The 27362-nt window shown below is 37.3% G+C and overlaps 1 protein-coding gene and 1 long non-coding RNA gene across 3 annotated transcripts in view; one reads left to right on the top strand and one right to left on the bottom strand.

Annotated features, from left to right (window-relative positions):
- The window catches only part of LOC136838741 (uncharacterized), a 36431-nt gene extending 12012 nt beyond the window's left edge, over window positions 1-24419 (top strand). Inside the window, exon 3 of the long non-coding RNA XR_010853103.1 lies at window positions 24282-24419. This is a non-coding gene — a long non-coding RNA (uncharacterized lncRNA). The remainder of the gene's footprint in view (window positions 1-24281) is intronic.
- The window catches only part of LOC136838740 (golgin subfamily A member 1-like), a 111576-nt gene continuing 103438 nt past the window's right edge, over window positions 19225-27362 (bottom strand). Inside the window, exon 14 of one of the 2 annotated variants that reach the window (XM_067104193.1) lies at window positions 19225-24661. In XM_067104193.1, the coding sequence (XP_066960294.1) occupies window positions 24639-24661 (23 nt within the window). In that variant the 3' untranslated portion in view covers window positions 19225-24638. The remainder of the gene's footprint in view (window positions 24662-27362) is intronic. The other variant, XR_010853102.1, reaches the window with a different exon arrangement.

Genomic DNA, 27362 nt, shown 5'->3' with positions numbered 1-27362 from the left:
GAATTGGATATTAAAGGACGTTTGTAGCTTTCTGACTGTATATGAATCACGGTGATGCGATAAATAGTCATAATATGGCTACGTGCGACAAACGCACTACACGGTCAACATGGCAGAGGTGGGTGGATATCGTCTCCAAATGCAAAACACCTGAGTTCGACGGGTGAGTTGATAGGAGACGATATTCACTTATAACCTCTCTTGTGGCCAAATGGGTTAGTGCGTCCCTGTAGTCCTGAGTCCTCGTCCGTCGCTGGTTCGACCCCACGGGACGGTGGACTTATTATCAACTAAGAAATTCCCCTTTGGTAACATATATGAAAATATATTATTTCCGAGGTAGAGCGAATTGGATATTAAAGGACGTTTGTAGCTTTCTGATTGTATATGAATCACGGTGATGTGATAAATAGTCATATATATATATATATATATATATATATATATATATATATATATATATATATATATATATATATATATTATGTATATATATATATATATATATATATATATATATATATATATATATTATGTATATATATATATATATATATATATATATATATATATATATATATATATATATATATATATATATATATATATATATATATATGTATATGTATATGTATATGTATATATATATATATATATATATATATATATATATATATATATATATATATATATATATATATATATATATATATATATATATATATATATATATATATATATATATATATATGTATGTATATATATATATATATATATATATATATATATATATATATATATATATATATATATATATATATATATATATATATGTATGTATATATATATATATATATATATATATATATATATATATATATATATATTGTTACGTGGGTGTCTTGGGTGATCAGTTATTGGTTAATTTACGTAAAGTTTCACGGCCCTGCATGCCAAGAATACACGTAACCTGTCTCTTGAAGCCACGAGTTAACCTCAAAGACAGACATTAATTAATCAAAGGTTGCCAGTTAAGGGTAATTAACCTTAACAAAGAATATTCAAGGAATAAAGACTTTATGATAAACGTCACCAACTGCGGATGCAGAAAAAATGTCTACTTGTTAAGATGGTATTGAATGCAGAAACACTGCGGTTCTCCCCAAACAATGAGCGCTAGGCATAACGAATACCAGAGTATTAAAATGACTTGCTTGCCTAAATCCCCGAGACTTACTGGGACAATTCGGCTAACACTAACAATATAATAATTTGGCTTAATCTAGACTTCGTAATAGCATATCCCGTAAGTGGTGGCTGGAGAATGAAATAAAGAAAACGGAAATACAGAAAAGTTATTAGTCAATCGACAAAGCTTGAACAAGAATCGGACTTACCTTGAACGTCGAGTCGTTTGTGCATACAACGGGCACTCAGAGGTCGTGATACTAGCAGTCTTCCCAATTCACTAATTAATATAGACGTAGGAGCAAAAGTGGAGTAAAGGAACCAAGGGACACCGTTCCGGCACGCTACGCGGCGTACTCCCTCGTTCGTGGCCTATCTCTCTCTGACCTTGCTCGCGTTCCCGCAAGGTGAGGCGGCCTCTTTACACGACGCCCCAGCCACTTCGACCTTGACAAAGACATCGTCGAATGCATAGAGTAAAGGGAAATATAGCTTAAGGCCACCATTACTAGAGATTATTGAGTGAAAACCCTCTCTGAGGTTTAGGTCCCTAATGCCATAGGCATATTTTGTTTTTTTGAACTGCCCAGCCTATGCGCGGGCGCCATCTGTCTCTGCTGTGATTGTTATTTTGAATTGCCTGGCCTACCTGCCGGTCAGAGATGTTCTCTGTCGAAGTCAATCTGATTAATATTCCTACACCTAAATACATCGAGGGCGAACAGCAGTAATATTTATAAAGCTCCCCCTTAAGAGGGCCTTCACTCCCTTTTTGGGCGTGAAGGTCTGTCCTAAGCAAGCTGTTCGCCTCTAGTAGGTTACTCTTCTTCCCCTGAGCAGATTAGTCCTGGTTAGCCTACCTAGCTACAGAACTACTAACCCTAGATAGGATATGAGCTATAATCACTACTTTACCTAATTCTAATAGTACTAGAAGGTGCTTACGGTTATTATAGGCTACCCCCTACAATCATGATGTTTTTAGACCTAGCCTAGTGGTACATTCTATGGTATTCCCTAGCCTAACCTATCGTAACCCGATCATAGCACCAACATAAGAGTTAATGTTCTAACTAAATTACAACTTGGTTTATGTTTAATACAATCAATAATTACTAGTTAATTCATGAGGGTTGCCTCATATGATAAATGGGTGCCTCACTGAGGTCTTAGGCCATGCGTGTCATGAGCATCGTGGCTCGTTTCACAATAGTTAAGATTATTGAAATTAGTTATGCTACTTACGTGATTACTGCGGCTCGGTGGTAAGTGGAAGGAACAAGGCTACTAATTTGATGTACCGTACTCAAGGCGGTCTAGGCTATGTACAAGAAAAAGAGATCACACTGGCTACCTCCTCTGGGCAAGGGGCCAGGATCATTCTGAGATGGTAGGGCACTGTGCCGAGAGGGCACTAGTGCCTGGATGAGCGTATGGCTCGGCAACTACTGGCCTCTCTTCCGCCCCTTCTTCTTCTTCTTCGGGTTCCTCCAAGGCCTATCAGTAGCAGGCCTAGGAGGTGATGAGGGCACCGACTCTGGGGACAGGCCAGAAGGGCTAGCGGGCGCGAAGTCAGGGGCAACTTCAAAAGCTACAGGAGGGCTCCCTACTCCGGCTGCTGCGACAACCGGAGCGAGAGCGATCTCGACTTCTGCGTCTGAGGAGGCCAGTTCCTGGTCTTCCAGAGACGGGGTACCATTTCGATCCTCCAGGGGTTCATCCCCTGGAGTCAGATTTGGTAAAGAAGAAGTCTCGGGTGCTGGAGGCTCTCCGGTTGCGATGATCAACTGCATGGGGAATCCTAAATCTCCCGGAGGAGGATTCGCCTCATGATTTAGACCCGGCATAGGGCCCTTCTTAATTGGTAGCTCAACGTCTGTGGCGGACGGAGTGTGGCACTGCTCAGTGCTCGTAAGTGGCACTGGCAGCAGTTGAGGGTCAGGCATGCCTGACAAGGGGGCCGGAGGTGCAATACCTCGCGGACGACTTGGGTTTGGCTGCGGCAGAGATTCCTGCCCCAGCAGGAGATCGTAGCCTCTCCGAGAGTTTTGTTCGGGGGCGTCCGCTGGGCGTTGCTTGCTTGGGCAGCCCTCCCAATTTGTGGAGTGGTCTGTCCGCTTGCACGCCCTGCAGCGGTACTGCTCCTCCTGAATATCTCTTCGGGGAGAGGGAGGATCTCTTGGTGGGCCAGCCCTTCGCAATTGGAGAGGGCTAGGCCTAAAATAGTTTGGTTTGTGCCCCTTCCGCGGACCACTTTGGTGGGCGGAAGGTGGGGGTTTGTCTTTATCGAGAGTTCTAGATGGGGCCTCCGTGGAGGAGGTAACATGGCTGCGAAGTGGCGTTGGTAACGGGCTTCCCAGAGAAGATCCCGTCCCAACAAGAAGGCCACTCCGGGCCGAATTCCACCTACCACGCCAAGGCGGTGGGGTATCGTGCCCCAAGGTGTCGTAACCTGGAGTTGGACCGTGGGAATGGTAATGGTGTGGCCTTCTATCCACTTTATTTCCCACCGGGTTTTTCCGTCAACCATGGCACCGGCTGGCACTTGGGCCCTAGTGATCAGGCTAATGTCTGCTGCAGTGTCTACTGTGACCGGAAGGGTCACGGGCAGGCTAGTGCTCTGAAGATGGGCCACCGAGATGAACTGGGTTTCCAGTCTCTCGAGGTAAAGGATCCGGTGCGGACCGGCCGCAGAGAATGAAGTGCTAATTAGGTTGACAAATTTTGTGGTGGGGACATGATGTGGACAGGCCGGAGATCCAGCATTGTAGTAGCTGGCAACCCCACAGGATTTGCACGGGCCTTTTGGATGGGCTCGGTGGCCTGCAGTAACTGTTGGAGGAGAGGGCTGAGCAGATGAATCGGGAGAGGAGTTCTGGTTGGTAGGGGTAGGCTGCTTATTAGTGTTGAGTTTGTATCGGCACTCAGCTTCACCGTGTCCCCCCTTCTTGCAATAGTTGCACATGGTCTTGCTCGGCAGTCCAGTCTTTGAGCAATTTGAGTTCGAGAGGTGGGCTGGAGGAATGATTCGCTTCTGCAAGGTGCTATGCGACCGATTAAAAGTTTCCCACGAATCAGCCATGCGACAAGCTTCCATAAGTGTGGGGGGCTGTTTATCGTTAAGATATACAGCAAGGGGCCCAGGCACACATTGGTAAAGGTCTTCTAGCATGGTCCGATTGAAAAGATCCTCAAACGTCGTGCAGGCCAAGGAGTCGAACCAGCGCGTACCGGACTGGGTTTTGTGACACGCCCATTCCGTCCAAGACCAGCCGACTTCCTTGGCAAGATCTTGGAACCGCTGTCTCCATTTTTCTGGGGTTATTTCGTAGGCCTTTGTAATGACTCTACGAACTTCCGCCATGTTGCCTCTCTGGCTCTTCTCCAGTGAGCGAAGCGCTGCCTTGGCTTTTCCCTCCATATGCTTGGCTAGTATTAAGGCTCTCTCCGTCTCTGTGGTGCTGTAGTTATCGAAAAGAGCCTCAATCTCCTCCAGCCATGCTTCTGGCTCGTCCTCAGTCCACTTGGGGACTAGGGAATTGATGCTCGAAATTGGAGCGTTTGATGCAGCAGGTGTAGGACTGGAGGCTTGCTGTCTAGCCTTAGCTTCGGCATTCTCCATTTTCGCTCTTTCCAGCTTGAGCTCTTTCTCTTTGAAGGCTAGCTCACTTTCCTTGCAGGCTAACTCTTGCTGTCTTCTTTCTTCTCTGTCCTCTTCTAGTTGCCTCTGCTCGGCTTCATACACCCTTCGTTCTTCTTCATACTTCCTCTGCTCGGTTTCATACTTCATACTTCCTCTGCTCGGCTTCATACTTCCTCTGCTCGGCTTCATACTTCCTCTGCTCTTCCTCATACTTCCTCTGCTCGCGTCTTTCTTCCTTCTCCCGCTTGGCCAAGTCGTCCACTTACTCCTTGACCCAGGTGGTAAGTTCCGAGCTGGTGAGACCTGCCCCCGTCCCCAGCCCCAGGAAGGTTTTATAATGCTCTGCTGCCATGGTTCTTGTGGGGAAGGGTGTCTAACTGGGTTGACGGGCGTACTTGGACAGCGAGGAAGTGTCTCTTCAGTGATGTGGCACCCTTTCAAAAGGTGGCACTGTAGTTGGGTGTGCCGTGTACAGGTCAATTGAGGACAGTGCAGCAAATTATTGGCACTGGAATAAAGTGATTTTTTTTTTTTTTTTTTTTTTTTTAGGTACTCTTGAGTGGTTGGTCCCAGTGCTAGCCGCTCTTCTTTCAAAGTGTGAAAACTATGGTTTCGCTATGGATATGGGTACCAGGCCTCAGTCGACCGGCAATTTATCACTGTAAAAGCTTAACTTGTCCTCATCTGACTTGTGGGACAGAGGTATTTCTTTTACTTATTAATTTAATTTCTGTGTCGGCCCGTCTTTCTTTGAAGCGGGTCACGTACACTCGAAACCGTCTTTCTTTGAAGCGGGTCACGTACACTCGAAAGGTTATCACTTCACGGCTTACTTGAGAGAGAGAGAGAGAGAGAGAGAGAGAGAGATTTTCAACCAGCTAATTTCTTGCTGCTTGAGAACATGTTAAGCAAAGATTTGATAAGAGCACAATGGCATGGTTCTAAATAAAATGCAGATACGTCGTCTTGGCTTCCTTAGCGATGTTTTATCTGACCTTCAAAGGAGCCGGCGTGACGTCACAAGATTTTAGCGTGAAATTTAAAATTCTTTTTATATGGTTTTTTTTTCCCGCAGGTATTTGTATAGGAACTTGTTATTGTATTAATCCTAACTAAGGCCTATCTTTCCCTGACTAAATTATATCTTGGTTTTGTCTACCGAAGTCTGTCTAGCTAAGATATTGCGAGGTGGGTTTACTACACCAAAGAAAGTAGACCCAAAAGGTGGCTGAAAACAGAGCTTGGTCAACACAAAGAATGACAATAACAGGATGTTAAGATGGCGGCCAAGTCCCGTTAGGCCTAAATTCAAAGCAACCTCTCGGCGAAGGAACACCAAAATGGCAGGTCCTCCAGTTCAAACAATTTCAAAACAACCGCGCGGCGGGTATTTTCTTTTTAGCACAAAATTCAAAACAACGAACGAAACAAATGCAGGTATCCAGATTTTACTCTAAATATACCAATCATGCATAGCGTTTTACATTAAGGATGGAAAATGAAATTACCAAACAACGTTGTGTCTTTTGTTATGTATTTTCCGCGGTGAAAACGTCCGTTTAAGGAGTGATTCGGATGGGACCAAATTTACTTTACTGAAAAAAATGTGTTTTATGGCAAATTTACTATTTCCATTCGTTCGCTATTTCACTGACACGGTGTTTTGAATGATTCCCGCTATATGAAAACAATAACGATCGGATACGTTACCGACGCGATTACTAAATTACTTTGTGTACATGAAATGGGCTCCGCGGATTCAGTCTTAGGATTCGTTACTGGACGACTTAACTTGAACGGTCCGAACACGGTAAAAATGCCCTTTCTCACTACGTTACAAATTATGAATCGCTCTGCTTTCGATGCACCCTTTCCTACCTACGCTAATTCTCACTATACCTGTTATTCTAACTATTCTTCTTATTGCTTATTATTATGCCTGGCTCCTTGTTTGGAAGAGTAAAATGGAATTCAATATTTGACTTTTATCTTTGGAATTAATGTAATTAATTTCCTTTTCTCCAGATTCTTTCTCTAAAATTTACTTTAGATTCTACGCAAGGTCGTTAATGTTACGTGGGTGTCTTTGCTGATCAGTTATTGGTTAATTTACGTAAAGTTTCACGGCCCTGCATGCCAAGAATACACGTAACCTGTCTCTTGAAGCCACGAGTTAACCTCAAAGACAGATGTTAATTAATCAAAAAGGTCACCAGTTAAGGGTAATTAACCTTAACAAAGAATATTCAAGGAATAAAGACTTTATGATAAACGTCACCAACTGCGGATGCAGAAAAAATCTCTACTTGTTAAGATGGTATTAAATGCAGAAACACAACGGTTCTCCCCAAACAATGAGCGCTAGGCATAACGAATACCAGAGTATTAAAATGACTTGCTTGCCTAAATCCCCGAGACTTACTGGGACAATTCGGCTAACACTAACAATATAATAATTTGGCTTAATCTAGACTTCGTAATAGCATATCCCGTAAGTGGTGGCTGGAGAATGAAACGAAGAAAACTGAAATACAGAAAAGTTATTAGTCAATCGACGAAGCTTGAACAAGAATCGGACTTACCTTGAACGTCGAGTCGTTTGCGCACACAACGGGCACTCAGAGGTCGTGATACTAGCAGTCTTCCCAATTCACTAATTAATATAGACGTAGGAGCAAAAGTGGAGTAAAGGAACAAAGGGACACCGTTCTGGCACGCTACGCGGCGTACTCCCTCGTTTGTGGCCTGTCTCTCTCTGACCTCGCTCGCGTTCCCGCAAGGTGAGGCGGCCTCTTTACACGACGCCCCAGGCACTCCGACCTTGACAAAGACATCGCCGAATGCATAGATTAAAGGGAAAGATAGCTTAAGGCCACCATTACTAGAGATTATTGAGTGAAAACCCTCTCTGAGGTTTAGGTCCCTAATGCCATAGGCATATTTTGTTTTTTTTTTTAACTACCCAGCCTATGCGCGGGCGCCATCTGTCTCTGCTGTGATCGTTATTTTGAATTGCCTGGCTTACCTGCGGGACAGAGATGTTCTCTGTCGAGGTCAATCTGACTAATATTCCTACACCTAAATACATCGAGGGCTAAACAGCAGTAATATTTATAAAAAAAAAAAATTATATATATATATATATATATATATATATATATATATATATATATATATATATATATATATATATATATATATACCTACCTCCTGCACATATATACTAGCACATTTACATACATACACATATGTCGTGCCCGACATATTTATTTCCCTTCTTACCTGCATATTTCTTTTAAGTTGCCGAAACTTTTGGAATTCAGAGTTTTGTGAGCGTCACCATGTTCTGAACTTACTAGAAGCAAGGCCTCATTTATTTTAGCTCCTTCATCTGTTATTCCCCCTGAAGTTATGCAACTATTTGCATCTGTGAGCCAGTGATTTACTGTATAAGATTTGAGTCGACTTTTGTCAGGATTTGAGTCTTCCACCTGCCCACAGAAGCATGTGGCTGTTGTTATTACAGCTGCTTGATTCATATTGCGATATTGGGAGGTGCGAGTATTATTAGTATTGTTACTATTATTATTACTGTTAGTAATATTAGAATTATTAACACTATTTTGGTTCTGGTTAGTTATGTTATTATTGTTAGTATATTTCCTTGCACTAAAGTTGAGTGGGAAATTAGTCTTGGAATTCAGCTACATCTGAGTGTCAACGGTCTTAAATTGTATTGTGAATGGCTAACTGTGTTCAGTAATTCGTCAAAAACTCTTTGCATTGTACCAAAAAAAATTATTATTTAATTTGAGTACACCATTTCCTGTTTCTATATAAAAAAAATGTTATACTGTACTATGCGCACAGTATCATAAAATAAAAGAAACTGTCAAAATATAACAGTAAAAAAAATTAAATTCTTAAACTGAGTTTAAGTGCACAAGTAAATTAAATCCTTCAAAAGTAAACATTCAGTTACACAAAAAAAAATTTTATGTGAAACTGGAGATCATATCATCAAAAAAATTTCATCACAATGAGTACAAAAAATTGCATATAATTACTCAAAATATTGATCACCAACCGAGTGAGAGAAAACATAATTATTTCCCTATCTGAATTATTAACTAAACAATTATCATAGAATAATAATGGTAATTATGCAAAAAAATTAATTCACTAGAGAGAGTTTCCTTAATTTTCAATTTGATAAAGAGATTTTAAATAATCTTCACTCTATATAACTTTAGAAATTCTTCACACATTTAAAGAGAGAGAACAGTAAATCTCATTTTCTTGATAACTTACAGGTTGTTGTTATTGCTGAATTCTTTCGTAGTCAGTAAGTTGTTTTTCTGTTGTCGCTGCCTTTGGAGCTTCGTTGAAACACACAGCGTTGTTTCTGTCACACACATAGCGACAGTTTATTAAACACACTCGCTGCTTGTTGTTGCTGCAGATGTTTTGGCTCACTTTGTTGTCGTTAATCGTTCTATGTGTTTTGCTTCTTCGTGATGCACCAATATTGTTTTTGTTCACTTCTGTTTGACGCTCTGTTGCAGGATTTTATTTCCTCATGTAAGTTATGCTTGCCGTCGTAAAATCTAAGTTCGTTTTGTAGATTTCGTTTCACTGTAACTTAAGTAATTGCCCTGTTATTCTTGTTAATGTCTGTTTGTTTTGTCTGGCCTTCTGGATCCCACCGCTGCCACCATTTATGTCGTGCCCGACATATTTATTTCCCTTCTTACCTGCATATTTCTTCTAAGTTGCTGAAACAGTCGTCCACAGTGTCTCTCCCGTCGTCGGCCGCTTACGAGTCTGTTATTTCAAAGGGAATTATATTAAGGTAATGATATCTCTCAGAAAGGCGTGATGGAGACGAGACAGTAGTTTCTTTACTTTAATGATGAAAGTTAACTACAACTTAAGTACAAATTACAGTTACAGTTACTATCTTGAAATCACTCTGCTAGACAGTTCAATTAAGTCTGTTTGGGAGCACAAAAGCAAGGGGAAGTTAAGTCTTCCCAGGTTGGTGGATTAGAACTTCAATGCTGTTCTTCTGGCTTCTGGTTTCTCTGGAATCCCTGGGTTTTCTTGTTATCTCCAACTCCTCCCCTTTCAGTGTCCCATTGGAAGATTTTATCTGTAAGGCCTCCCCTCGAACAGTTGATTGGGAAGGACGGTGGTGGGTGTTGTTAAAATCTCTCCTTAGAGGATTTGATTGGAAATGATCTTAGGAGGAGGTGTAAAAGACTCCTCCGTAGAATGTTTGATTGGAGGGTGTTGAATTACATCACTTTGTCCAGCCCCAGTTCCATGGAATTTCCACGAAAACGCCTCTTATTGAAGGCGGGGTTATAGATATGGCTGGAATGTTTGCTTCTGACGAGGTACTGCGTGATCCTGAGTCAGCTAAATCACGAGGCCAGAGTTTCCAGATTTTACGATCGGTTTTATGGCCCCGGGTGAGATATACTCGCTCACTGTTTTGAGTTCGTGCAAGGCGGTTTACATATTCAGCACTTCTAGTCTTGCAACACAACACTGATTGAACTGTTGTTGAAGTCATTATTTGAATGATGCAGAAACAGGTAGCTTTTGCTAAGCCTAGTTTTATTTAAAGGCACGAGATCTATGACGATTCCCTGTTCCTTGGAAACTTTACATATGGCTTTTTTCAGAGATTTGCATAAGTATTCCATGGAGACTCCGAACTGTGAGTTCCTTCGGATCCTTCAACGCACATTCTAAGGAATCGGAGCTCTTTCAGGCGTCTTCAAGGACTATGTGACTTTCTTCAAGTTGTGAAATGAATCTTGACTTTGCTGGATGTGAAACGATTGATTCCTTTGAGGAATGGGTTTACTCAGTTATACTTCTTTTAGTATAAAAAATACGTTTTTCTTAATATTTCTTATTTTTCCATATGGGCTGAGGAAATTAAGATCAAACTTTTAAACATAGTGTATCTATCTTAGCAGTAGTCTCGGTTTTAAAGTCATATTGCTATAGCATATTTTCAGTTAATGTTGTAAGATCTCGTAATTTGATGACGGTTCTCATTGTTCTTCTGTGTCTGAGTTCATGAAGAATCTTATACATTTGATCAGTTGTTTCGTAGAATTTAATTTCTTTCTCGAAATAAAACAAACTGATCGGATTCCGTGATATGTGAGAGCCCTTAATAATAATAATAATAATAATAATAATAATAATAATAATAATTGTTACCTGTTTATTTTGGTTCTTGATGACTCGTAACGAATTGTATCTTAAGATATGCTATTAAATATGTTGGCTTCAGTGCGATGTTCTTTCTTTGGTGTTAGTTTAATCTGCTTTGGTACTTTATCACTGTTAATTGATTATCTGCTTACATATATTGATGACAAGTTTCATGAATGTAAATATATTTAGATATGCATCAGAAGTGAGTGAGGGGGAAAGTTTAGTGGTGGGGTTGCCAGTTAGTCCTTACTGGTAATGTTGAAAGTAGCAGTTAATTTACAAAAGTAGTTTTTAGGGTTTAACACATTAGACAGGCTTAACAGATCTGTATAATTGGGTAAATTATGGGAAATGAATAGTGCTGTAGATTTTAGGTGAGAGATGCTGTAATTATGAAGTAGGTGTTTGTATCCCCCTGTCATAAGTATAGTTCTTCATTGGAGGGGTGGGTAGAGCTCTCGGCTAGCACGCTGTTGGCCGAGCGTTTGACTCTCCGACTGGCCAGTGAAGAATTAGAGGAATTTATTTCTGGTGACAGAAATTCATTTCTCGTCATAATGTGGTTCGGATTCCACAATAAGCTGTAGGTCCCGTTGCTAGGTAACCGGTTGGTTCTTAGCCATGTAAAATAAATCTAATCCTTTGGGCCAGCCGTAGGAGAGCTGTTAATCAGCTCAGTGGTTGGTTACACTAAGATATACTTAACTTTTTTGTCATAAGTATGTGTGGTGACATTAGAATATGGCGGTCATTTTGTATAGGTTTTCAGTAGTTGCAGGTTGGAGGGAATCACTAAGGGTACCTAGTTCACTAACAGTCTCTTGTCTTGTATATGCAAGGCCTTTAAGAAGCAGAAGGTGTGGTTATAGGTGTAAGATCTTTATCAAGTTCATCTCATTCAGATGCTGGGTGTGTGTTTGTTGATATAATTATAGATCCTGCCCACCTAAAATGCCACTGGAGCCCAGCATGAAGCCTGGTGTCATTTTCTAAAACTAGGGTATATTCACTTATGTAATAATGTTGTCCTCTGGAATCTTAGGTAAGTGGGCCTCTTTGTTGGTTTTTATTTTTAGATATGAACCTTAAAATTCAAAAATGTCATTAGAGCCTAGCATGAAGCCATTAGTACATAACTGACTGTACCCTAGATTTAGAAAATGACACCAGGCTTCATGCTAAGCTCCAGTGGCATTTTTGAATTTTAAGGTTCATATCTAAAAATAAAAACCCACAAAGAGGTTCCCTGAACAAAGATTTCATCTGGAATCACCGGAGGATGCCATTATTACATAACTGATTATACCCTAGTTTTAGAAAATGACACCAAGCTTCAAAAAATGCCACTACCCTAGTTTGAAGCCATTATTAGATAACTCACTATGCCCTACTTTTAGAAGATGACACCAGGCTTCATGCTAGGCTCCAGGGGCATTTTTCAATTTTAAGGTCTTTATCTAAATATAAAAACCCACAAAGAGTTCCCCTTACTAAAGATTTCCTCCAGAATCACCGGAGGATACCTTTATTACATAACTGAGTATACCCTAGTTTTAGAAAATGACACCAGGCTTCATGCTAGGCTCCAGAGGTTTATTTGAATTTTAAGGTTCATATCTAAAAATAAAAACCCACAAAGAGGCCCCCTTACCAAAGATTTCCCCTGGAATCGCCTGAGACACCATTAGTAAACCTCCCGTATTCGCGTTCTCACGATTCACGGACACACCTATTTATGGATTTTTCTATGGAACATATATACACTTTATTCGTCTAAAATTCGCCCATTCGTGGTATTTTTCACAGAAAAATATTCACCAATTACTCCATATTCACGGGGGATGTGTACCACACATCCCCCAGCAAATAGCTAAAATCTGCAAATACTTAGAACCCTTCTAAGTTCAAACACAAAAAAACTAAAAATGCTTGTACAGGTATTGTCCTACTTATGATGGGGTTAGGTTCCAAAAAAACCATCGTTTGTTGGAAAAAACATATCTTGAATATAGCCTGGCCTACACTAGGGTATTCAGTACCATGTGTACATATATGGTAGCCTAGACTGTGCTGTAAAGTACACTCTATACATACATGGTATAGTAATTATTAATATCAGCTAATTCTCTGGGTTCATGCAGAGTGACTTATGATAATTCAGTAAAAAGAGAAATTGAATAACAAACAAGAATTAGCTTAGCCTACACTGTGATATATTGTATACATATAAGGTAGCCGAGCCTACATTGTACTGTACTCTATGTTCACATAATATCGTATTATACAAACATCAACATAACGAATATGCATCTTTTCCATGGATCTTGTAAAATGTTATGCTTTAATTCACTGTATCCAGTAATATTGTGTATATTCATATATTGCTTTTGTATTATAAATTGCTATCATAGCGATCAATGTTTTGGTTTAGATTATGTGGTAAGCTTATTTCGCCGTATTTAACTCAGTTCAGAGCGTTTTCTTGTTTCTAGTTAACGTAAATGAATCTCTAGATCAGTGGTTCTCAATCTTTTTTGAGTGATGGCACCCTAACTAATGTAATCATTACCATGGCACCCCTTCTTCACCATCCCACCATATCGCATGAATTAACTTCTTATTTAATGAATAAAATTTTCCATATTACATATATATATATACATATATATGTTTGTGTGAACGTATTAGAGTAGACACACTGATAATAATTGTATGAAGACTTCTGCAAACTTTTTTTTTTTTTTTTTTTTTTTTTTTGCAAATGTTCACTGAGATGATCTAGCCAAGACAAAACTCATGACAATCTTGCGGCACCCCTAGGCACTGTCTGTGGCACCCCAAGGTGCCACGGCACCCAGTTTGAGAATCACTGCTCTAGATACTTTATGTGGGGCAAGGGTATTTTTCGTTATACGAAGTGTTTGTAAGTAAAAATATAACTTAAATGCGTCTTGTTGTGAAATTAATTTAGCTATTTTTTTGTTAATAGATGATGTTGGCCATTTGGGGCATGTTTGTTTTGTGTAAAAAAAATCGGTTTCGTTTGCTATTTTCACTTGATTTCATTATAATACGAGCTTTACGTATTTATCGTTTATCGGCGTAAAAACAGCAGTAATATGTGTTCTTCCGTGCCCCGTAGTTTTGATTAAAATACTCTCTCTAGTTTTAATTTTAGAAAATGTTGCAGGGCTTCATGCTAGGCTCCAGTGGCATTTTTGAATTTTAAGGTTCATGTCTAAAAATAAAAACCCCATAAAAAAGGCTCCCTTACCAAAGATTTCCTCTGGAAACACTGTAGGACACCATTATTATATGACTGACTATACCCTAGTTTTAGAAAATGACATCAGTGGCATTTTTGAATTTTAAGGTTCATATCTAAAAATAAAAACCCAAAGAAAAGCCCTTTTACCAAAGGTTTCTTCTGGAATTGCTGGAGGACGCCATTATTACATAACTGACTATACCTTAGTTTTGGAAAATGACACCCGTGGCAGTTTTGAATTTTAAGCTTTACAGTATATCTAAAAATAGAAACCCAGTGAGAGGGGTCCCTACCAAAGATTACCTCCAGAATCGCTGGAGGACGCCATTATTACATAACTGACAATATAGTACCTTAGTTTTAGAAAATGTTGCAAGGCGTCATGCTAGGCTCCAGTGGCATTTTTGAATTTTAAGGTTCATATCTAAAAATAAAAACCCACAAAGAAGCACCCTTACCAAAGGTTTCCTCCGGAATCGCTGGAGGACACCATTATTACATAACTGATTATAGGCTAGTTTTAGAAAATGTCACCAGGCTCCAGTGGGGTTTTTGAATTTTAAGGTTCATATCTGAAATAAAAACCCACAAAGAGGTCCCCTTTACCAAATATTTCCTCTGGAATCGCTGGAGGATGTCATTACATAACTGACTACAGTATACCCTAGATTTAGATAATGATAAAAAGCTTCATGCTAGGTTCCAGTCACCAGTGGCATTTTTAAATTTTTAAGGTTCATATCTAAAAATAAAAACCCACAAACAGGGCCCCCTTACCAAAGATTTAATCCGAAATCTCTGGAGGACACTATTATTACATAACTGACTACTGTATACCCAAGTTTTAGAAAATGACACCAAGCTTCATGTCAGGCTCCAGAGTGGTTTTTGAATTTGAAGGTTCATATTTAAAATTAAAAACCCACAAAGATTTCCTCCAGATTGCTGGAGGACGCAATTATTACATAACTGACTATACCCTAATTTTAGAAAATGACACCAGGCTTCATGCTAGGCTCCAGTGGTATTTGTAATTTTAAGGTTCATATCAAAAAAATAAAAACCCACAAAGATGCCTCATTAACATAAGATTTTCTCTGGAATCACCCGAGGACGCCATTTGTACATAACTGATTACAGTATACCCAAGTTTTAGAAAATGACACCAAGCTATATGCTAGGCTCCAGTTGCGTTTATGGGTTTTAAGGATCATATCTAAAATTAACGACAAGTAAAAAATGCGCCAAAGTTTCCTCAGTACAATTGAGGGGGATGCTATTATTGCATAACTGACTATACTGTAGTTTAGAAAAGGACATTAGGCTTCATGCTAGGCTCCTGTGGCATTGTTTAATTTTAAGGTTCATATTTAAAAATAAAAACCCACAAAAAGGGCCCCTTACCAAAGATTTCCTCTGGAATCGCAGGAGAATGCCATTAATGCACAACCGACTATACCCCAGTTTTAGAAAATGACACCAGGTTTCATGCTAGGCTCCAGTGGCATTTTTGTATTTTAAGGTTCATATCTAAAAATAAAAACCCACAAAGAGGCCCCCTTACCAAAGATTTCCTCTGGAGGATGCTGCTAGGCTACAGTGGCATTTTTGAATTTTAGGGTTCATGTCTAAAAATAAAAACTCACAAAGAGGCCCCCTTACCAAAGATTTCCTCCGGAATCGCCAGAGGACGCCATTATTACATAACTAACTATACCCTAGTTTTAGAAAATGACACCAGGTTTCACGCTAGGCACCATTGGCAGTTTGGAATTTTAAGGTTCATATCTAAAAATAACCTACAAAGGGGACCTTTACCAATGATTTCCTCTGGAATCGCTGGAGGAGGCCATTAGTACGGTATATAACTGACTCTACCGTAGTTTTAGAAAATTAATTACACCAGGCTTCATGCTAGGCTCCAGTGGCATTTTTGAATTTTAAGGTTCATATCTAAAAATAAAAACCCACAAAGAGGCTCCCTTACCAAAAATTTCCTCCTGAATGGCTGGAGGACGCCATTATTATATAACTGACTATATCTTAGTTTTAGAAAATGATACCAGGCCTCAAGCTAGGCTCCAGTGGGATTTTTGAATTTTAAAATTCATACCTAAAAATAAAAACCCACAAGTAGATTTATTGTACTCCGGAATCGCCGGAGGACACCATTATTACAACCGACTCTACCCTAGGTTAGAAAATTACACTTGGCTTCCTGCTAGGCTCCAGTGGCATTTTCAAAGTCTGGTTTCATTTTCTTAAACTAGGGTATAGTCAGTTATGTAATACTGTAATGGCTTCACACTAGGCTCCAGTGGCATTTTTGAATTTTAAGGTTCATATCTAAAAATAAAGCCCCCAAAGAGGCCCCCTTACCAAAGATTTCCTCCAGAATTGACGTAGGACACCATTACACGTATTATGTAACTGACTATAACCTAGTTTTTGAAAATGGCACCAGGCTCCATGCTAGGCTCCAGTGGTATTTTTGAATTTTAAGGTTCATATCTAAAAGTGAAAACCCACAAAGAGACCCTCTTACCAAAGATTTACTCTGGAATCGCCCAAGGACGCCATTATTACGTAACTGACGCTACCCTAGTCTTGGACAATGACACCAGGTTTCATGTTAGGCTCCAGTGGCATTTTTGAAGTTTGGGTGTCATTGTCTAAAACTAGGGTATAGTCAGTTATGTAATAATGGCTTCATGCTAGGCTCGAGTGGCATATTTGAATTTTATGGTTCATGTCTAAAAATAAAAACCCTCAAAGATGCCCCCTTACCAAAGATTTCCTCCAGTATTGCTGGAGGATGCCATTATTACATAACTGACTACTGTATACCCTTATTTAGAAAATGACACTAGACTTCAAAAATGCCACTGGAACCTAGCATGAAACCTGGTGTCATTTTCTAATACTAGGTTATAGTCAGTCATGTAATAATGGCATCCTTGGCAATTCCTGAGGAAATCTTTGGTAATGGATCTCTTTGTGCATTTTTATTTTTAGGCATGAATTAAAATTAAAAAATAGCATCGGAGCCTAGCATGAAGCCTGGTGTCATTTTCTAAAACTGGATTATAGTCAGTTATTTGATAATGGCTTCATGCTAGGCTCAAGTGGCATATTTGAATTTTAAGGTTCATGTTTCAATACACTGAACACCCCCCCGTAACTTTTACCCACCAATTGGGTAATTAACTATCAGTGTTACCAACACTTACAGGAAATCTTGTCAAGATGAGTTACCTTTTTTGTACATCAAGGCAAAGATTCACTTTAGGGGGGTAGTGCCGCCAGCGTACCTCTCGTGGTGCACTGTAGGAATTACTTAAGGTTCCTTTGCAGCGTCCCTTCCGCCCCCAGCTGCAACCTCATTCAGTACTTTTACTGTGCCTCCGTTCATATTCTCTCTTCGATGTTACTTTCCACCCTCTCTTAAGTGTTTCACAGTGCAACTGCAAGGTTTTCCTCCTGTTAAACCTTTCAAACCTTACTGTTAATTTCCTTTCAGCACTGAATGATCTCTTAGGTCCCAGCCCTTGGCCTTGGGTCTAAATTCTGTATTCAGATTCTAGGCAAAGATGTGGTTTTTTGAGTTTCTTGTAGACAGCGGTGACGAAACCTATGGGGTTTGTTTCACTTGTACTGTACATTATTATTATTAAGAGACAACATTTCAGAAGATTAAGAATTTGATAATGAGGCAACATTTCAGGAGTTTAAGAATTTGATAATGGGATACTGTACTGACTGTTTCCTTATTTGTTTTGTTTCCAAGATTTGACATTGCTCTTGGTTGTGATAATCAAACATCTGTGGATCAAACGAGTAAGACGAGTTCGAAGATGGCTCGAATGATTTCATTGCAACTTTCTGGTATGAAGAATGGCACATTCTAATGGGTTTGACCTCTTTTAATTTATTGTCATCAAATCCCTCATTCCATGAAGTCTTTTGTATATTAAAGACAATGAATTTTAGAGATGTAAGTAAAAAAAAAAAGTATAGATCTCCTTGTAGAACTAATGAACTGTACATCTATAATATGAAAATGTGAAATACAGATTTTGACAGGAAGATCTTTTTTGTTAGTACTGCAAGTCCTCAAAGACAGATTGACTAATATCAAGAATTCTCATAGCCCGTCTAGGCTAGAATAGTGCCTTTGTCCGCAGTGATGGAATATGCAAGGAGTCAAGGCAGGAAGGCCTTTATCTCACCTATGGTGACTGTATGCATGACTTCAGTTCACCCATTCCTCCACAAATATGGCAGCAATGGCACGGTTAGGCAAAACCCCAGACACCTTCACTTTTTCTGTCTTCTTGATCTTGGCACTACTGTTTTCTGCTCTCAATGTTTTTTTTTTTTTTTTTTTTTTTTTTTTTTTGCACAGTGCTCTATTGTCGAGTTGTTGGAACTATCAACTAAGGAAAGTTAAGTACTACACAGTTTGAACTTACCTTCGGGTTAATATTTCTTAATACTGTACTGTAATATCCCCCTTTTTTATCTTTTATTTCATGTTATGCCTCCTGGGTGAACCCATCGAGGTGCCATATCTTGTGTTGTTTACAGTATTATAGTTAATATTTTCAAGTTCCTTGGGTGATGCATTTGAGGGCAAGCAGTACAGTAGGTACACTATCAAAAGGGAAACTCAAACAAATGTAAATCTGGCATTTTAAATCTATCAAAATTTACACTTTTTAATAATAATCTTTTATTCCATGTTATGCCTACTGGGTGAACCCCTTGAGGTGCCATACCTTGTGTTATTTACAGTATTGTAGTTAATATTTTCAGGTTCCTTGGGTGATGCATTTGAGGACAAGCAGTACAGTAGGTACACTATCAAAAGGGAAAAGTCAAACAAGTGTAAATCTGGCATTTTAAATCTATCATAATTTACACTTTTTAATAATAATCCAAAAATATGCAAATACACTTTGGTTATATACAAAACAAAATTACTTACAGTATATCATAAAAATTGTTAACAAGTCTCAACAGAAATAAAATAAATCTTCACAAATTTTGTAACCATGTTCAATAGCTTTGACTAGAAATAAAGCAAGCAATCAAAAGCTGTTTTAACCATCACATCTGTATGAATAAGATAAAGTACATGGTGGAAAATTTCAACTGTTCATTCAAAGATTGCTCACGGTCTGTGAACACATATGGTTGCCACAAATGACTTTAAAACTAAGTCTGAAGAGATGACATGCTTGAGTATCCAACCAGACACTACTACTGTATAATAGAAACCAGTGGTGATTAATGTTTAGTAAGCATATCAATATTGATTAAAAACTCTTAAGATTTTTATACTAAAATAAAAATCCTAAAATATGAATGCAAATGTGGATATACCTCTGTACCAATTACTCATACTGACAACAAAATTTGAAAGGATTCACTAATAAGAATATTTCAGAACCATTAACTGCTCCTATCATGAAGCATCTGATTCATACATTTTTATTTTAAGTTGTACCATAACATAATGTTTGGTTACAATTCTGCGCTGAATAATCCTGATGGGTTCTGGCACTTGGTCTTCAAGACCTAAATTTCATAATTAATCAGTCAATCCTGTGCTTATGTTATATTTTGGGAAGTGCAAAAAATTTTTTTGTTAGATTGTCTCTTCAAGTCTTTAAATCAACAAAGAACAGAATAAATTACTGTATCTGGCAACATAACTTTTTTATATACCAAAAAAGGTGGTACTGATCAGGCCATTCATGTGTTAAATACATCCAGTACCAAGAGCCTCAATTCATAATCTGAATGATAGCCAATACAAAACAAATTACTGTAGTTAAAGCCTATCAGCAAATAAACAACAGTGAGCAATGTATTCTTAGGTTAAAAAAGGAGGGAAGTATTTATACCAAAAATTGTGGATTTGTATTCACAGATATACATAAATTTTGCCAATCAGGTCAGATTTTATTTCAAAGCAAACCAAAGGTTATACTTGTGAATATTTGGACTGTTTTAAAATTTCATTTATTTCATTGTTTTGTACACTATAAATTTCTCATTGAGGAAGACCCCCTAACTTGAGACCCAGATTGGATCTTGAAGGTAGAAGTCCTCTTTCTTACTCATCAACTTCCATATTAAATTAGACACAAGCTCACAACCCAAATTCCAAGATAATTATACAGTAAAAGTCTATTAGTTTAGCACCTACATGGCTTGAGAGATGCTAAATTATCAGAAGTGCCAGGCTAGTGGATATCATGTTTCTTTTACACAGTCTCTTACTCAGGATTTAACTCATGGTTGGCATTACAGTATTAGCTTACCATTGTAATCTTATAACTTAAACTAGATGGGATTTTCTTTTCATAGCTTCTAATGGTGACAGTTCTTTAGACATGAAAGTGACGCTGTCTTTTGTTTCTTCATTAAGTAGATGGTTAAGAAACTTCCTGTATATGAAGGGCTCCATTTCCTCGATCATTTTCATATTTTGAATGATTGTCAAAATCTGATGCTTCTAATAATTGCCCACTTTAGAACCTGGGAAACTCTATGAAGCATGAAAGAACATCAATAATAAAGGCAACAAAAAATTAAATACTGTAAGAGCAAGCCAGGTAGCATAGCAAAGGGCATATTCATTCATCCCCTGTGTAAAAATAAAAATGCTCACCACCACAACTATATGTAAAGAGGTAGTTCATGAGGCTAGTTGACTCATGAATTGGTAACTGGTGGGTGAAAGACTTGTCTGGTACTTGAAAACATTTGGGAATGCAGTGGATCATAATCTTTATTACAGAAAGGGGTTATCTTCAGATTCTCCTGGATTAGTGGGCATTCTGGATTAAACAACTTTCACTGTACAGAACTTACTGTACCTCATTACATCTGGACTATCATCAGAAAAGAAACAGGCAATGAAAGGTACTGAAATATGACACAAAGTTCTTTTTATATGGCATGACCAAATTATGCTATACTGGACAGTTTTCATGGTTACTAATGCAGCTTTTAATTGACTAAAATTACTGTACTCTTTAGACCTAATATCTGTGTATAAAACATTTAAATATCAGCATATACAAAGCATAAATATTATACAATAAAGCTTCTGCAAGAATACAAGCATCTAATCTAATTTCTAATATAGGAGCATACCAAAGGTTCTTCTGAGAATATTGTTCATAAAATGATAAAATAGTAGAGGCACAATTCATCAGTAACTAGCTTACCGAGTAACCTGAAACACAATCAAATCCTGTAGTGAAATATGACCTGTGAAATCCCAATTTCAATTTATTCTGTATCAAAACCTCCTAATGATATTACACTATTTACAAGCAACAGATGACTATAAAATAAAAATACAGTTTACCAACAGTAACTAAAAATGTTGACACCTTTAAATTATCCTTCAATACTGACCCTCTCATTTAAAAATGTATAAACTTCACTCAACACCACAATGGATTTTCTTCAATACAAATGAAAGCATCAGTGCAAGGGCTCTTCAATAAATATTACTAAGTCATTGCATTCAAAATAACATTGACTTGTACCTTGGAAAGCATTTTATCAGTGAAAAGGTCACCAACCAATAAAGTATCTAGTATCTAACTAAAATTCTGCAAGGGCATACAGTAGAGAATGCATTTGGACAATACAATAAGGCACTACAAACCAAAGATTATTAAAGAATGAATGTTTCTTTTAGGGGATACTTAAAATGATGAGTAAAACATAAAGCAAAATTTATAAAAACTGCTGTATTTATACATACATTTTTAATGTGGTTAACACACAGACTTTGTTCACATTCTAAGATAAACGCATAAATTTCCCTATTGCTAACAAATAGTATACTGTACAGAACTGGAACATCAAAGATTAAGGCCTTGGTAAAACAATAATCCTATGCTTACTATAAAAACACAAGTCATCCTCCTCCATCTCCTACAAACCGATGATACTTGTTATTAATCATCAATGTAGAATAATATGATATGATAGCCAAACTTTAAGCTCAGTTTTAAAGTTATGATCTAGTAAATTAAAACTTTAAGTAAATTAAAACTCATGATCTAGTAAATTAAAACTTTAAGTAAATTAAGAGTCTTTAGGGACAAAGTCACAGCTTGAAAGGTCTTTTTCATATTCACAGTAATTATTACCATGTTACTGTGAGTGGATGGCCCAGAGGTTTTGTTTTTACAAATAAAAATCATATTCATCTAATAAACATTTTGAGTTTAATGATTTAGATAATTGCTATACTCTGACAAAATATCTGTATCAGTGTTATGACAATCAATGCTGGGTGAAATTAGAACCTAAAGTTGAAAATACGTACTCCAGTGTTACGTTATCAACTGCATCCTCTACATTTAAGAACTGGGTAATGTGGGGTATCCATCAAATATGTGTGTCCAACAAGTCTCACCAATTCAGAGAAGATACAAGATCACCTAAAGTGCTGTTCTTTTAATTGAAGAATACCACATTCTAACTGGTTGAATTTGTTTTAGCTGTTCAGTTTTTAGTTCATTATTTTATTCAGTTTACCAGTTATTGAAGGTATTTTTTCTTCAGGAAGTTCCTGGCCTTTCCCATAGGTCATTGTCCTGCCATTTACACATCTGTCCAACTTCTCCAGCTTTACCATGCTCAAATTTTCACCCCTCATTGAAGAATAAATAATTATGGCAAGCCTTTTGAAAGTCTAGAAATGGAACTCTGTGCTCTTGTTATAGTAAGTTTAAATGATAATATTGCATTACTAAACAACCACTCACAGGAATGGTCATACTTGATCTGGTAATAATTACTAATGATGCTCCAGGATGCTGACAAAGTGAACAAGTCTGCTCATTGTAAAATAATGTTGCTTTGACAGCATCTTTATTTCCTTCAAAACATATATGAGTATGGATTTTAATAGCCAAATGATCTCTTAGCTTTCCATTTCCTAATATCTTAGGATACTTTGTCCTTGTAAAGCTTCAAATCCTAAAGGAAATGAATGAAAAATTACTTTCCAAGTGGAATTTAGATCCATACTGGTCAGAAGACTGAGATTAGTGCTTGCACTGGGTTGATTGACTGCTGTGGATTGAAACTCCTCCAGGAAAGGAGAATTTCTTTATTTTCCTTGGTATTTTGAGGCTTTGAGAGGGAAATATATCCAAAAAGAAATTAAGAGAGTTCATAACAACTCTTAAAATACTCAATAAAAACCTAGTGAATAGGACTAGAGTAGAATTTATACAATTTCAATATTAATACAAGCTTCATATCCAGTACTTCATGGAATAATAGCTTGACCTGTTACAAGAGAATTTTTGTCTGTAATTACTAAAATCTTCCATATCACTTCTAAGACACTAGTAGTTATACATTTTGTAGCTTTTAAAAATCTGAATAGGGAGGGGAATGAAAATCTAAAGTTTTCCAGAAAAAAAAAATGCAATTCTGTCTTTGCAAAAGCTGGTGGTTTTGAAGTATCCCCAATATTTTGCTGAGTAGTGCAATATGACTATCTTTAAATATATAAAGATGAAATCTTTTTATATAGGAATGTGATATGGCTATCTATCTCTTAACAAATTAAGAAGATACATGCTAAAATCTTTTTAAGGCATATGCAACCATTTCCTCATTTTTTATAATGGCCACATCCCTAACTTTCGAGTGTGCATTTTTTCTTCTTCGTACTAATGTTTTTACAAATTTTCTGGTAATTTTTCATGGGCTACATGTACACTGAAAACATACTTAAACACAACACTGTAAAATGTAAACATCTGCAATCCAAGAGTACTTGTAAATAACATGTGTAATATTTCATAACAACCACCTGTATATGTACTTTTATAGTTTATCTTTTTTTGTTCTGGATTCAACAAGTACATGAAATTCTCTACTGTATCATCCCCACAGAACAACAAGGTGCCCAAAATCATCTCAGCAGACAGAACCAGGGAGGCTGTCCAAGCCACCAAGACCACCAACTTTTCAAAATGAATACAAGAAAAGTTCTATAGGTTTTTACTTCAGTGCCAATAAGTCACTACCATTTCTGAACCTTTCTTGTCTGAGTAACACTACTCATCTTCCATACTGTTAACAGCATTCATTAATTCACTGAAAATTATATATATCCTACCTATGTTGCATAAAATGTCACCATGAGTTTTCACTTTCTATCTATGGCATATCCTTCGTCTCCATAACCTTTCAAGTTGTTTACTCTTCGAAAGTTAGGGAAGACTAAAGCAGGCGAGGATCGGCTTTGGCTCAAGAACTGAGATGTGGAAATGCTATAATGAAACAGATAAACATATATAAGAAATTTTGGATTCTTTCATCACAAGACAACCTGCCAATTCCTACTCTGAATATTACAGTTATTAATTCCTTTATAATATTAGTCACAAATATTTTTCATTTAAGTGCTAAAATAAAACCCCACATGTAATTAAAAAAAAATTACTGCCAACAAAATAAACAATTTCTTTAGTATTATTATTTGCATCAGGATGCAACTAGCAAATAGTTGTCCTGGAGGATTTCAACGTGAACACATTAATAGGAGCATAAAATTACTTTTTCCAATGTAACATTTTCATAAATATGAACCTATTTCTTTTACTACAGCCTTCAGGCCAGTTAGGCAGACAAAAAATATAATGCTGAAAGGATGGCTAAACACTAGTTAGAAAAGAGAAATCTTAACTCTATTGTCTGGTAAAACTAATAGTGTAGAGACCTCACCTCCACTTTTAAGGGCCATCACTTCCTGACTTTGCCTGGAGACCAGGGATGCATAGAAGTTGAAGAGGTTATTGAGGATAAAATTAAAATTTCATGTTCTGTTGAGTAATATGTTGGCATCTAAGAAGCATAAAAATGTTTCATATATTTATACACAGTAAGAACCTATTTATTTTACAAAGTAATATTACTACCAGGCACATTGGATGCAGAGGTACATAAAGCACTCCAATCTTAGCAAGGAACCTTACAAGGCTTTTTTACTATATATAACATGCTTAAAAGCTCACCTAAAGGATTTATTTCTATATTTTTTATTTTATATCCTATTTATAGAATCATTTTCACATATCCACAATTAATCATGTATTGTTAGCACTGAATACAACATAAATGATCTGCAGCTTCTCTGAAGCATCCTCAAAACTTTAGTGCTTTCTGCCCCCTTTTACTTATCATTCATTCCTTATGGTTTCTTCTAACCTGGATACAAGTTCTTTCTCTGTACCTCGATCCAATTTCAAGCTCTGATATCTAATTTAAGAACAAATCTCTCGGCTGAAGTCTATGGGCCTATAAATAAGAATTTGTGATAGTGTTAAACTTATTTACAATAACAACAACTACGTAAAGGTGTTACGTGGTATTTATCTTTCCTAACTTCATAAATTTCCTTAGCATAAATATCACCAGGATGAACTATGACAAATACAAAGAAATCAGCATTGTTACTAAAATTGCTAAGTTTACAAATCAGACTTAAAAGAAACAAACTAAATCCTTTCCATGAAGTTTGTTTTAAGGTTTGAAACAAAATCTAAAGCGAAAAAAAAAATAAAAAGCAACATCAAAGTTCAGTGTGTTACTGCTATATCATTGTTACTTATCATTATGAAACTGAAGTGAAGGAGGCTGCAAATAGACTGCATCAGTCATTCTGATAGTTTCTAAACCCACTGTCAAAAAAATTATCCTTAACATTAACATGCATAGTTATGATGATGCAGTAATTTAACTGAGCTACAATTTAAATTAATTAAGCTACCCTTCCAAGAAAATCCATGTCAGAAGCATAAATAATATGTGATAAACTCATCCATCAGTGAAAGTTAAAATGAGTAAGTACAATACAGTAACGTACATCTATTACACATAATAAAGCATTTCAGTATTTTATGATTAAGTAAACCATGATCAAACCAATAAAAACAGCCTTCACCAACTTATGAAAAATTACTTTAATGAAAATACTGTTAAATAAGACAAAAGCAAATAAGGACTTGAGAAGATTAAAAAATGAACGATGAAAGTTAGATTAAAAAAAGAATGATTTAAAGTCATTTAAAGAGCACTTGGCATAAAAATCAACTTATAAACAAACTGAGTTTTATTTTATTCTATTCATCATAGGTAGTGTGAAAAAAAGAAGACATTTTTATTATAAAATAAATTTTTATGTATACAGTACTTACCAATTAATTACATAGCTATAGTTTCTATTAACCGGAAGCTAGAATTTTTGACACTCGCGCTATTGCTATTTTGTTTTGGTTAGGCGACTAACCCTGCCCACTTTTGGTGTAAGACAGGAACTAGTCCAGCAAAAAGAGCTCGAATATGTTTATGCCTTCCTATCCATGCGAGGGGAGGAGGGAGGTCTCTGATCATGTAATTACTTGATAAGTATATATATAAAACTTTATTATAAAAATGTAATTTTTATATAAGTAACTTACCAAGTAATTACATAGCTGAATCCCACATTGAAGGAGGTGGGATGGAAGGCTCTATCTATTCAAACACATTAAAAATTGTAATGAAGTGAGAATAGAAAAAATGCTAACATTGGTAAAATGTTTGCTAGTTCCTTACCTGGTGAGGGAGCAGCTACAGGAGAGTACTGCCTCTGGTTGGCACTCATCTCAGCCAGTAGTGGTGTGGCAGTATAGCCAGGAAGTGCCTGCTACTTAGTGGGATTCTTTACTGTGAAGGAGTTTTCCATTTGCAGATAAAGAATTACAGAGCTGCCCCTGCCCTGGGCTCAGTACCGTACACATAAAAATAACCAGAGTAATCAACGTAGTCACCTAGACTATGAATTAAAAACCACTACCCAACAGAAAAAAAAAAAAACATGGAGGGAACTCCATGTGCATAGTACCCCCAGGCTCCCCTTATTGCAAGGCGAAGAAAAAAAAGTATGGAAGGGGTATTTCCTACACTCCCTCTCCCATCACTATGCCAGCA

The sequence above is a fragment of the Macrobrachium rosenbergii genome, chromosome 5 (genome assembly GCF_040412425.1).
Source record: "Macrobrachium rosenbergii isolate ZJJX-2024 chromosome 5, ASM4041242v1, whole genome shotgun sequence".
Classification (NCBI taxonomy): Eukaryota; Metazoa; Arthropoda; class Malacostraca; order Decapoda; family Palaemonidae; genus Macrobrachium; species Macrobrachium rosenbergii.
The sequence above is the reverse complement of the archived record's forward strand: the minus strand, read 5'-3'. Positions and strand labels throughout refer to the sequence as shown.